Source organism: Amblyraja radiata, chromosome 9 (genome assembly GCF_010909765.2).
Source record: "Amblyraja radiata isolate CabotCenter1 chromosome 9, sAmbRad1.1.pri, whole genome shotgun sequence".
Lineage (NCBI taxonomy): Eukaryota > Metazoa > Chordata > Chondrichthyes > Rajiformes > Rajidae > Amblyraja > Amblyraja radiata.
In genome coordinates this window covers 14,065,058-14,077,948 of record NC_045964.1, presented here as the reverse complement: position 1 = coordinate 14,077,948, position 12,891 = coordinate 14,065,058, and the positions used below count along the sequence as shown (strand labels likewise).

General features: G+C 50.0%; 1 protein-coding gene across 1 annotated transcript in view; it reads right to left on the bottom strand.

Moving 5' to 3' along the window:
• LOC116977297 (BRD4-interacting chromatin-remodeling complex-associated protein-like) overlaps positions 1 to 11,811 on the bottom strand; it is a 45,334-nt gene extending 33,523 nt beyond the window's left edge. The window contains exons 1-5 of the mRNA XM_033027795.1: positions 11,650 to 11,811; positions 10,320 to 10,365; positions 8,322 to 8,364; positions 4,463 to 6,859; positions 2,917 to 3,150 (exon numbers count right to left, since the gene is read on the bottom strand). Of these exons, the coding sequence (XP_032883686.1) occupies positions 2,917 to 3,150; positions 4,463 to 6,859; positions 8,322 to 8,364; positions 10,320 to 10,360 (2,715 nt within the window). The 5' untranslated portion in view covers positions 10,361 to 10,365; positions 11,650 to 11,811. The remainder of the gene's footprint in view (positions 1 to 2,916; positions 3,151 to 4,462; positions 6,860 to 8,321; positions 8,365 to 10,319; positions 10,366 to 11,649) is intronic.
• Between the last annotated feature and the right edge of the window lie 1,080 nt (positions 11,812 to 12,891).

The window sequence follows — 12,891 nt, the reverse complement described above, 5'->3', positions numbered from 1 at the left end:
TCTATCTTCGATGTAAACCAGCTTCTGTATTTCCTTCCCACACCCAATAATTTGAATACACTTCTGTCAGGTCACCCATCAGCTTCCAATGCTCCCGATAAAACAATCCAACTTTGTCCACCTCTCCTAGCTGCTAATGCTCTCTAATCCAGGCAGCATTATGATGAACCGCTTCTGCATACAATACTCCAAATACGGCATAACAAATCTCAGCTGCAATTGCTTCCTTAACTAATATTGGTGTCTCTTGCCAGTTGCATGTCTGGCTGGAGTGCAGTAGTTGGCAGAGGACATTCTCCCGAGGATCTTCCACACTAATGTGGTCAGGTCTGAGATACTTGGAGTCAGCCTCTGCTATGGATGACCACACCAGCTGCAATCTGCCCAGAGGTCAGGTCCAGTTGCACAGCAGGTTCTTGGAGATGGTGCAGAGTTCAGAGGTTACTTGGACAAAACGGCACGGTGAGTCCAAAGATTTCCAATTCCAGCCACTGCTGATGGCAGACCTCAGCATCAGGAAGTGGATGTGGTTCCCATTGCATGAACCAGTGGTGGAATGCGCCCAGTCCCGTCCTCTATCATTTCCATGTCTCAGAGCTGTGCGGTGGGACCCACAGGCACTGCTGGAATGACAAATACGTCTGTTGACCTGCCCCGGGCACTCATGTACAAATGTGATTCACCCGATGGTTTCCACCTCACTGCTTCCCATCAATTGCTGGCCGGAGACGAGAGAGGTGAGAGTTTTATCATTGCTGCCCACTCTGTCCAGGATGAATTTGGTCTTCAGGGACCATGTTTCACTTTGTAGCATCTCCTGTGCTTGGAACACAGCAGACGTGCAACATGGCCAGTCTGGAACCAGCCGGCTGCCCCGCCCTGCTTGCCTTCACCCTTGCTGAACTATGCATCCAATGCATTGGTGCAAGGATCCAGGCTCACAGCAATGTTGCAACCTTGTCTCATGTTGCTCTTGAAGCCCAACAAGTCAATGGATTCTTCCTTCCATAGGGACAGGCCCTTTAGCCTACCATATTCATACTAATCCTCACGTCCATCTAAGCTAATACCATTTACTTACACTCAGTCCTTGTCTATTTAAGTGCCAGTCTAAATGTCTATTAAACATAGTGATTGGGTCTAATGCCACCATCTCTCTGGCAGCGTACTAAAAAATTAAACTTCCCTCCTCAGACGCCTTCCTCCCACTTTAATCGGATGCCCTCTCCTTTTGATATCCTGTCCATTGCGAATGAGGATCAGCCAGGAAGAGTCAAAGCAGCCTCACTCACTGTCTGTGCTGCTGAAACTCTTCCCTTGCTGAACTGGCAACGTGGGAACTGACAGGACACCGAGGTATTCCCTGGAGTTATTCTCTGACTCAGCCCTGTGGGGATGATGCCAGTGGCCTGCCGAGCGGGAGAGTACTGTGCAGCTGCATCACGTTGAGTACAGGCATCTGTGGAGAGAGGAGCTGCTTCCTGTTGACATTAGCTCCATCCTCCAAATGTAAAACGGATCCTGGCTAACCATTGATTGACAGCTTGTACTCTGGTCATTTCATTTTATTTCTGTTCGAAAGCCTGCGTGGATAAATATTGATCTACTTTACACTAACGAGGTGCGGGTTTGTATGTTGATTGGCCTCTGTAAATTGCCGATGGTGTGTGGGGAGTGGATACGAATGTTGGATAACTGTTGTGAATGGGTGATCGATGCTCGACATGGACTCGGTGGGCCAAAGGACCTGTTTCCATGCTGTGTCTCTAAACCTTAAACTAAACCAATAGCTACAATGTCCAATCGACCTGTGACTTCAGACAGTGTCTATTTCTTGGATACTTGCATTAGAGTGCCGGCCACGAGACATTGCCAATGATCCAGTCACTTTCCTTCCAGTTCGTCTTCCCTGTGCTCTCCGGCCTCATCTGTCCCCCATTCTCCTTCTGAACCACTTTTATTCTTCTGTAAAGCCAGGTTAAACCAAGTGAAGGAGCAGACTCCCCTCAGTGCCTGCTGACTGTACCCCATCAAGGAACAGTCTTGCTGCTCCCCATGCAAGACCCAGTGCCCCAGGATTACCACCACTTCTCCTACTGACTTTTCAACCTCTCCCCGTCAGCCATCCCAATCTCCAAACTCCTGCAGCTCACCGATCCTCTGATCCGATGTTGGGGGAGTTCGGAACCAGGGGCCACAGTTTAAGAATAAGGGGTAAGCCTTATTAGATCGGAGATGAGGAAACACTTTTTCTCACAGAGAGTGGTGAGTCTATGGAATTCTCTGCCTCAGAGGGCGGTGGAGGCTGGCTTTCTGGATACTTTCAAGAGAGAGCTAGATAGGGCTCTCAAAGATAGCGGAGTCAGTGGATATGGGGAGAAGGCAGGAACGGGGTACTGATTGTGGATGATCAGCCATGATCACAGTGAATGGCGGTGCTGGCTCGAAGGGCCGAATGGCCTACTCCTGCACCTATTGAAATCTGTACTTCTTCCCCTCGGGGTCCTTCAGTATCTCCAGATGTAATCGTTCCGAAACCAGACATTGAGGAGTCAAATCTCAATATCCTGAATTTTAGAACATCCTTCCTTAACTCTTCTCTTTCTCATTCGTCCTTTAAGTTTTCCGACTTTGGTCATCTGCCTCACACCTCTTGTTGTGACTCAATGCCATCATTGTCACCTGAGCACCTTGGGATGTTGGCCATATTAAAAACACACCTTAAGTAGTGAGCTGTGTTAATTTGTGGGAGGACTGCAACGAGCATCTGGCAGGGATGTCAATGGACCCTTCAATAATTGAATACAGCTGAGGACAAAAATCACAAGCTTAAAGGCTTATAATCCTTGCAGATTCCTGCTGTGGGACGCTGTGTAATCATGCAACAATGCTGCTGTGAGCTGGAATCGATCGTACCTGGCTTGCCAGAACTGGCAGGAAGAGGCTGGACTGAGGCCGGGATACGGCGGTGAGGATTTCGGCTTCCATTGGAACAGCGTTTGCTGGCACTGCAGCTCCACTCCCCCCACTGGTGATGGCGGGTACTGCGGCGCTGCCGACTGGCAGGCGGCTTGTAGATGTCAGGCACAGCCCTCTCTCCTGCTGCATCTTCAAGACTTGTCGGTAGAGAAGTTGCTGCTTCCGCTCCTTCTGTGGTTGGAAAATAAACAGGCTCAGATAAATGTAACAGAAACCTGATTTCAGCATGTTGACTATGGAAGATTTACCCCTCAGAGAAAACCATTAAACACCTCTGCCCTAGTTCAACCCCCTCTCTCTCGACTCCATCTCAGCCAAACAGTGAAATCACTTTTCACCCGGCATCCCCTAAAATGTCACTACACTCGATTACTAAGACACTGAGTTTCACACTTCACCAGTCCCTGGGTAAAAATGTTTCTTTATTTGATTCATTAAAGACTCTTGTATACTCGTGGGCCCTGATTTTAGTTGTGCCTCAAGGCAGAAGATTAAGCTTATCTTTTAAAAGCCTTTTAAATGACTATTCTCAGCCTTCTCGTGAGAAAGACACCCAGTCCATTCAGTATTTTGTACTGATCATATCCTTTTACATATTTGTGAACAGGGTGGTGTCGGCACAAATGGCCAAGGAAAAGGAAGAGGTCCTGCAGAGTGAGTATAGGGAGGTAGACAAGAGTAAAAAGCAGGGCATTTGGTCGAAAAGAAAAATGAAATGCATGCAAGATTTAGGAGGATGGAATCAGTCAGGAACTTTGAGGAATATAAAGGAGGAAAGTACTCAAGCGGCAAGGTACTAAACGACTACTCACCAAGGAGAAGGACATGGAGGACTGTGAAAACAGTGTGGAGAATACTAATATCCAAGGGCAGTTTGAGATTAAGGAGGAGGTGTTCTTGGGACTCTTGAAGAGCATTAAGGTGGATGAATCCCCGGGGCCTGATGGGATCTCTCCCAGGTTATCGAGAGAGGCAAGAAAGGAGATCGCAGGATCCTTGATGAATATCTTTGCATCGTCTCTTAGAAGGGAGAGATATTTTTAACACGTGCAAGCGGAAGAGATTAAGGTAACATGGCATCATGTTTGACATGGATATTGTGGGCTAAACGGTCTATTCCTGTATTGTACCGTTATATGTCTGTTTCTAGATGGGATTCATTGTGGTAACTAGAATGTCAGTGCCCAGCAGCAAGCCAGTAAATCCATCCTATCCGTCTCCAAAGCACTTGCTCGTATGTACGGGCTGTACTTCAGTCAGGTGTTTGTAAGCTGGGGCGAACCAGTGTGAAAATGTATCAAATTTAATTATGCAGTTTCTCTGATGGGATTTTAAGTAATGTTTAGTTTATGCAGATTAATATTCCAGAGCTCTGGAGTACTAGATCAGTAATCTAACCATTCTGCTGCCATTCCTTGATGCTACCTCCATGCTCCATTAACCTGGTGTACTGATACATCTCCGACCATCGGAAAGCACTGACCTGTTGGAACAGCAAGAGCTGGTCGCAGTTGAGTGTGGATCTCCCATCCAGTTGGCTGATGCATTGGCCGGTGTTTTCAGCCAGGGTGTTGCCAGTTTGTGGGGGTGTGACTGAGAGGGGAGGAGGATGATGCCACGAGCCCTGCAGTTGGGCTGGAGCGTGGGGGCAGCACGGAGGCGGAGTGCGAGTCTGTAGGAGTCCGAGACCCGGTGTCAGCTCCGCGTTCCTGGAAGCCCGTGGCTGCACGCCACAGCTGCCGGAGGGGACGGCACTCAGCTGCTGCAGGGTCACTGGATGCTCCGTGGGGCCAGTGTCGCCGGGCACGGTTATCCGGTTTGGCAGCAACATGGGCTGTACAACAGATCTCACGCACTGATCAGATGATCGGGACTGTGGGAAGTCAGCGTCCGGATGAGTCGGCACCCGAAGCAGCGTGGAAGAAGCCAGCTGACCGGGTCCAGTGAGAACGCCAGCTCTTCCACCGCCAACCACCGGCTGCCTGCCCGGCGCTGCGGACACCTGCCCAAAGTTTGTCCTGTGCCATGCCGTGCTTTGGCCCGTCAGGATCTGTGCAGGTGAAGGCTTCTTGGCGTTTAACTGTCCAGAAGGACCCTGATGGCCCACAATGTGTGTGGCTGCAGGCTGCCTGGGCAGTCCCAGAGTCACTGAGCTCTGGCCAGTGAAACCAGCCCCGGCACAAGCAGCCGGCAGTGGCTGGAGTCTACTGACCACCGAGGCCAAATGTCCTGGTAGAATAAACCGTCTCTTGGCTGGAACCACAGGCTGAGGAACTGAGAGGGTGCTGGCCTGGGTTGGAACATGAACGAACGTGGGGTTGTCCAAGCGGGGCTGTGCTGGTTGTGTTTGCCCTGTCATCGGGCTGGAAGCCCAGGGCGGCAGAACGACATTCCGGACGGGAGCATCCACTGGGAAGGTCGGGTTCAGCACAGCTGTCTGCTGCTGCGTGGCAGCTTCCATGTTGTGCAGGGCTGGAGAGTTTGGCCTAAGGGAAGGCTTTGGGCTTCTCTGGAGAGCTTTGGTCTGGATATTCAGGCAGTGCTTTGGCTGTATTGCAGGGGGAGCTCTGTGGACCACATTCATGCTGGACGGTGGGGGGTGGACCACCTGTCGAGTGGTGGCTGGTTTGAAGGTGACCGGCTGTGTTGGCGGTGAGAGGCTTGCGTTGGCAAAGAGTGAGTTCCTAGGCAGGCTGGTGCCTTTCTGCAACACACACACCAGCGAGCTGGGGGTCACTTGGTTGCCCAAAGGCGAGGCAGGGCAGCAGCTTAGTGAAGAGCAGCCGGGTTTGGCAAGTAGTTGCTGATGAATCGGGCCACTGGACATTGCAACGGGTGGACTGGCCTGTCCGAGGCTGGAGATTCCAGGGCTGCCATTGGATGTGGTCTGAACACTGGCCATCGGTTGTTCCTTGCTCAATCCCACCTGCCGAAATAGACAATGCCTGCTGCTGCTCTTGTTGATGGAGCGAGGGTTGGCAGGCTGGGGCAGTGGAGGTGAAGGGGTGGCGGGGGTGGGAGGTCGAGTGGTGGCGGGGGTGGAAGGTCGAGGGGTGCTGGGGGTGAGAGATCGAGGGGTGCTGGGGGTGAGAGGTCGAGGGGTGGCGGGGGTGGCAGGTCGAGGGGTGGCGGGGGTGGGAGGTCGAGTGGCGCTGGGGGTGGGAGGTCGTGGGTTGCTGGTGGTGAGAGGTCGAGTGGTGTCGGGAGTGGCAGGTCGAGGGGCGGCGGGGGTGGGAGATCGAGGGGCGGCGGGGGGAAAAGGTCGAATGGTGCTGGGGGGGAGAGGTCGAGGGGAGCTTGGGGGGAGAGGTCGAGGGGTGGTGGTAGTTGGAGGTCGAGGGGCGGAGGGGGGGAGAGGTCGAGGGGCGCTGGGGGGGAGAGGTCGAGGGGTGGAGGAGGGGAGAGGTCGAGGGGTGGAACGGGGGAGAGGTCGAGGGGCGATGGTGGGGAGAGGTCCAGGGGTGGGAGGTCGAGGGGTGGAGGGGGGGAGAGGTCGAGGGGCGATGGTGGGGAGAGGCCCAGGGGTGGTAGAGGTGAGAGGTCCAGGGGTGGTAGGGGTGAGAGGTCGAGGGGTAGTGGGGGTGGGAGGTCGAGGGGCGCTGGGTGGCTGCTGTGGAAGAGTTGCGCCCCCACGATTGGTGTCCAACCCTGCGGAGAGCGTGGTGTGCTGTGTGGCTTCCTTTCGCCGGGTCTGCAGCCTGATGTGGACCTTCTCTGGCCGGATCCGCTGCAGGTTGCCACCAGTAACCTCCCCACTCCCCGTGGAGGCAGACGACCAGTCCACGAGGTCATCCTCCAGCTCGGAGATCTCGGCACAGGCAGCGGGTACTGCCGCTTGGCTGGAACCTCCCTCACCGACTGACGGGGACGGACCCGGCACCTGGTGGAGAGAGCTCACCTTGTACACAAATCAGTCAACCAAAGACAGGCCCGTCAATGGCTTCCTCCTTCCCCAGCTAGCTCTGGTGTCAGGTGAAACTGGCCTCCATCTGCCAACAGCAATCTACCTGCTGGAGGAACACAGTGGGTCGGGCAGCATCTGTGGAGTGGAAGGAACGTTGCAGAGTGAGTCTCTGGTGCAGAGTCTCTGGGGGTTTGACTTGAACCACCGACCATTCCTCTCCCGCCACAGATGCTGCTTGACCTGCTGTGTTCCTCCAGCAGATCGTTTACTACTTCAGATTGCAACATCTGCAGACTCGTGCCACATCCCCCACACCCTCCCCATCCCACTTCTGGTATCACCTTAACATGTCTCTGTCAGCGAGCATCACCCCCGCTGGTGTCACCTCATCCCACTGGTCTATAGCCTAACACTGACATAATATCTGTCCTTCTCACCCCTCCATCCTCTCCATTGCTGAAAACACGTGCATGCTCCAATTTTTCCCAGCTTTCACCATTGTCTGCTTCTCAATGTCCACATATACTGTGCGAACCGCTGATGTTTCTATTTCTGACACCACTGACCCACGGTGGGCAAAGCGCTCCCCCAAATGTTTCACCTGCACAAGACATTGATGAGACCACATTTGGAGTACTGTGTACAGCTCTGGTCACCAAGAAGGATGTTGTTAAACTGGAAAGCATGCAAATCAGATTAACGATGATTTTACCAGAACTTAAATGGTTTGGTTTTGAGAAGAGGCTGGATCGGTGGGTCTTTATTCTCTACAGTGTTGGAGCCTGAGGGGTGACCTAATAGGGGTGTGTAAAATCACAAGGGGCATTGATTAGCTGAGAGGTCATAGTCTTTTCCCCAGGGTAAGGGAGTCCAAAACTAGAGGGTTTTGGTTTAAGGAGGGAGGGGAAAGATTTAATAGGAACTCGAGAGGCAACTTTTTCACATATAGGGTGATGTACATGGAACAAGCTGCCAGAGGAAGTGGAAGAGCCCAGTAAAACGACAAAGTTTAACAGACACTTGGACAGGTACATGGATAGGGAAGGTTGAGAGGGAAATAGGTCAAACATACTCAAATGAAACTAGCTCATTTAGACATGGACGAGTGGGGTCAAAGGGTTTGTTTCTGTGCTGTACAAGTCTCTGACTCTACATTCCACATTTTGCATTCGTCCAATATCATTATGTATCAAGAAGCCGTCCAGAACCAGCACATTCAGAACAAATCCAGCCACCCAACTGCTGGAGTCGGAGCCACTGACCATCCCGTCCCCCTCTCCCCACCTTCCTGCGACAGCATCAGCAGGGAAATATTCAGCCCTTCTTCGGCTTTGTAAGAGGGATATCCCATCAGTCTTACACTCTGTGCATTCTCCATAGTGCCACACACTGGTCTTATTATTTATGGAGAACATGGTAAAAGTGTATATTTACTCACCTTGTTACATCCATGCAGAAAGTCATTCAGGGCTTGAGAATCACTGGAACACAGATCAGAAAATAGGTTATTTTTTAATTTTAAAAATGGCATTATGAAATGTGCTCATTTGGTAAAATGAGAAATTATATTTGAGTCAATCATGGCACTAATTTACATCTGAAATGCCCCATATATAATGTCTCGTCAATACAACACCAAGAAGTACATAGTCAACACTAACTGTGTCTGCACTGATTACCAGCCACCCAATCAGCGGATTCAATGCCAAATCCCATTTTATTCTTCCCGCATTCCCATTCAACCTCTCGTGTACGCGGAAGCAACAATTCTTCTTCTGCATTGAAGCCAGCAATGTGATGTGGGAGCAACTGAGCAGCAGGAGGAAGCCCATGCGGTCATAGGTGGAAGGTGCAAACTCCGCACAGACAGCATCCCAGGTCTTGATTGAACCCGGGTCTCTGGTGCTTTGAAGCAGCAACACATTGCACCACTGTCTAAAACAAGGGTGGAAGAAAGATCGAGAGAAGATAGGAATATGTGATGCCTCAAATTTCTAGCTGGGCTGGAACATGGTGTTCAGGCTGAGCACTGCACAACAGAAGGATAGGATATGCATGAACAATTATGTATTGTCTGTCTTTCTGCTGACTGGTTAGCATGCAACAAAAACTTTTCACTGGATCTCTGTACACGTGACAATAAACTTAACTGAAACTGGACTGGGTGCAGAACTGACTCCTGGAACAATCTCAAGCCGTAAAGGCTTCTTGTCCAACTTGGTTTCTGTTTCCTCAAATTTAGAAATTAAAAACTTGAGCAATACATGATAGAGGTGTTTCAAATAACAAAAGCATCAGAAAAGGGCCCACAGAACATTGTGGAGGACACGGTCTTAAAGCGAGATGTGAGCTTTTGAGAGCAACATTGGGAAGCATTACTCCACACTGAAGGTGGAAGAAATCTGAACACACTCCCCACAGCCAAACATTTTGTGAATTATGGAGGTAGTTGTCAATTTTAGAATTGATGCATCGATATGGAGTAAATGTGAGTCATAGAAACATAGAAATTAGGTGCAGGAGTAGGCCATTCGGCCCTTCGAGCCTGCACCGCCATTCAATATGATCATGGCTGATCATCCAACTCAGTATCCCGTACCTGCCTTCTCTCCATACCCTCTGATCCCCTTAGCCACAAGGGCCACATCTAACTCCCTCTTAAAGTCATGGGTTGAAACAGAGATGACCTGTGATCTGATGTTCAATTAGCCTCCGCCTGATCATATATTCCCATCTGTGGCTCATAATTGAGTTTTCTGCATTTATGAATTCTACATTATCTACTTAATTAGCTTCATTAATCCTATTTAATTATGTCCAGAAATCATGGGGGAAAAAAACTGCTGGAGGAACTCAGCGAGCCAGGCAGTATCTGTGGAGGGAAATGAACATATAACGTTTCAGGTCGAGACCCTTCATCTGGACTGCCGGCACACCTATTTCATTGACAGAGTTCTTACCCTTCACTGATGACTCATTCTCCCATCTCAGATCAGATCAGAATCACACTTTATTCGCCAAATATATTTTGCAATATACGAGGAATTTCATTGGCCAGGTCAGTCATACAATTAAAAGCAACAAATCACTCAAAAATACATTTTAACATGAACATCCACCACAGTGACTCCTACACATTCCTCACTGTGATGGACGGCGAAATAAAGTTCAAGTCCTTCCTTTTGTTCTTCCTCGGTCGGGGGCCTCGAGCCCTCCGTTGACTCCAAAGTTCCTCCTCCTCCTCTTGGACACCCCCTCTGGCCTTTTACCCACCCTCAACCTTTTGATTTCTATCTCTCTACGACCAGAAATCATTGCCAGACACTACAAAGGTGGAAATGCACAAGCCTATTTAGTGAAACAGCCCAGCAAGAAACTCTTCAAAATGCTGAAGTAAACACAAGTTTGGATTTATCGCTAATATTGACAAACTCACCAAATGACATCCAGCAAACTCATGTCATCTTCCTCATCCATGGCAACTGTATGGAAAGACACACAGTTCATGAAAGGAATAGTTGTTCATATTCTCCGCCAACCCAAATCATGCACAGCCTGTCAAGCAGACACCCAGGAACCCAGAGAACAGGACCATTTATTCTCAAATTCAGAGGAGAACCATGGGGTAGGAAAATATTAATGCATATTTAATGGCACCACAACGTTCCTTATGATATTCTGTGCCTCAGCTAATGAAGGAAGGTATCCTAAATGCCTCCCCCCCCCCCCCCCCCCCCCCCCCCCCCCCCCCGTGCCTCTAGATTCTGGGACTCAGGTGTTTGCAGGATTCCCAAAAGGTTAATTGCAGGTTGAATTTGTAAGGAAGGCAAATGCAATGTTAGCATTCATTTTGAGAGGACTAGAATGTAAAAGCAGGGATGTAATGCTGAGGCTGGTCAGACTGCATTTGGAGTATTGTGAGATTTCCTGGGCCCCATATCTGAGGGAGGATGTTGCTGGCATTGGAGAGGGTCCAGAGGAGGTTTATGAGAATGATCCTGGGGATGAATGGGTACGATGAGCATTTGACAGCTCTGGGCCTGTACTTCTGGAAATGATGAGTGAAAGGTTGAATTGTGAAAGGTCTGGACAGAGTGGATGTGGCGAGGATGTTTCACTAGTGGGAGAGTCTAGGAACAGAAGGCACATCCTCAGAATAAAAAGATGTACCTTTACAATGAAGGTGAGGGGGAATTTTATTTTAGCCAGAGGGTGGTGAATCTGTGGAATTCATTACCACGACTGTGTGCCAAGTCATTGGGTACTTTTTAAAGTGGAGAATGAAAGATTATTGATTATTAAGGGTGTCAAGGATTACGGGAAGGCAGGAGAAAGGGGTTGAGGGGGCAAGATCAGCCACGATTGAATGATGGAATAGATTCAATGGGTCGAATGGCCTAATTCTGCTCCAATGACTATGAACAGCCTTTCCCCCGTTGAGCCCGTTTATTCCCACACATCGGGTCTCTTCAGAGTATCGATCACCGTCCTGCTCCATTTGTGTGAGTTATTTTGTGAACACTGGCCCCCTCGTATACTATAAACGCGGAGCATCTATCTGCAAGACAAACCAGGGAGGGGGAAATACACAACAGTGAAGTTCAGCCCAGTTGGGAGGCGACGGTGGTGGGACAAAGTCTCCATCTCAGCTATGGTCGCCGCCTAAACTCCTCCCTCCCCGGCAATCCATCCATCAGCAGTAAGAGAGGCCAGGCTGCAACGATCCGGCAACAAAACATGAAACCCGAGGGCTGCTTCCCACATACCATCCTTTGCCGAGGCGGCCGTCCCTCCACTTCAGTGTATCCGGCCCAGGGCAGCACTCAAGGACGGGGCTACGTGAGCCGTTTCAGGCACATCCGACAGGAGCCAAATTCAGCACCTTGTTCTGCCGACATCTTGTGACTTTATTCAGGCGGGGAGAGGGAAGGGGGATAGAGAGAGAGATCCGCAAAATTTGCAAGAGGATTTTTAAAAATGTATCAGATATTTATGTATATATCGCCCCAGCATTTGCCATCATATTGATGGAGTGTACATTTATTTCATCGGCTCGGGCAGAGCCAGGGTGTGGTCAGATTGGTGATGGTGACCAACACATCATTGTGCGTCTCGGCCCTGTTTTCCCCCCATCTCCTTTATCGCTCCACTCCGAGTTATTCCTTCAAATAGATAAGCTGGTCCTGGCTTTACCTCCAGCGATCCAGACATTGACGTGGGCCCCGCAATTTAATATTTATATGCATATTTATCAGAAAGAAAGTTACGGGGTCCTCTCTTCCTCGGTCTAATACGTTCAGCGGCAGTGATGCTGTTTACAACAGGCGGTGGTGGGGGCGATGTGTCTCCACATCCTTAACCACCTGAGAATGAATGGGTCATTCTCCACACTGTGTGAGGGGAGGCGGGTCATTGTGTGACTGCGGCGGGATTGTATCAATCGCCGGCGTGTCATTTTCCAACATAGATATTTATATAAACGCTCACAAGTCGGAAGCCAGACGGTGAATTGCCGGCTCCGCTCCTGACACCGATGAGAAATCAGTCGATAACGACTCACCCCTTCCCTCCACCGAAACAAGGACAAGACGGCCAAAGTCACTGCTTCGGGCACTTTGCTGGACCTTGACGAATGCAAGGGGAGGGAGAGAGGCAAAGAAAGGGCGAAACAATGGGTTCGGTCACAGTACATCGTATATTGGGGGGAAATATAACCCAAGGTGAGAGAAACACCTTCTCCCATCTCTGCATCGAGCGAGAATATATATTAAGAACTTTCTAAATCAAGGGACCTGCGCCTCTAGAAAGGGTTAGTTTATTTATTGTTCGCTGCCTGATCTGGTTGTGAACACTGAGCTGATACATTGGAGAATTGTAAATGATACATTTTCTGTTATCACGATGCAACGATTCAGTTTCTGAGGGAATTCACTAGCCTGTAGCACTTGTTCTCAATGAAACACTCGCTCCCTTTTCGTGTGTTCCAGGCACAGTTTAAGATTTCTCAC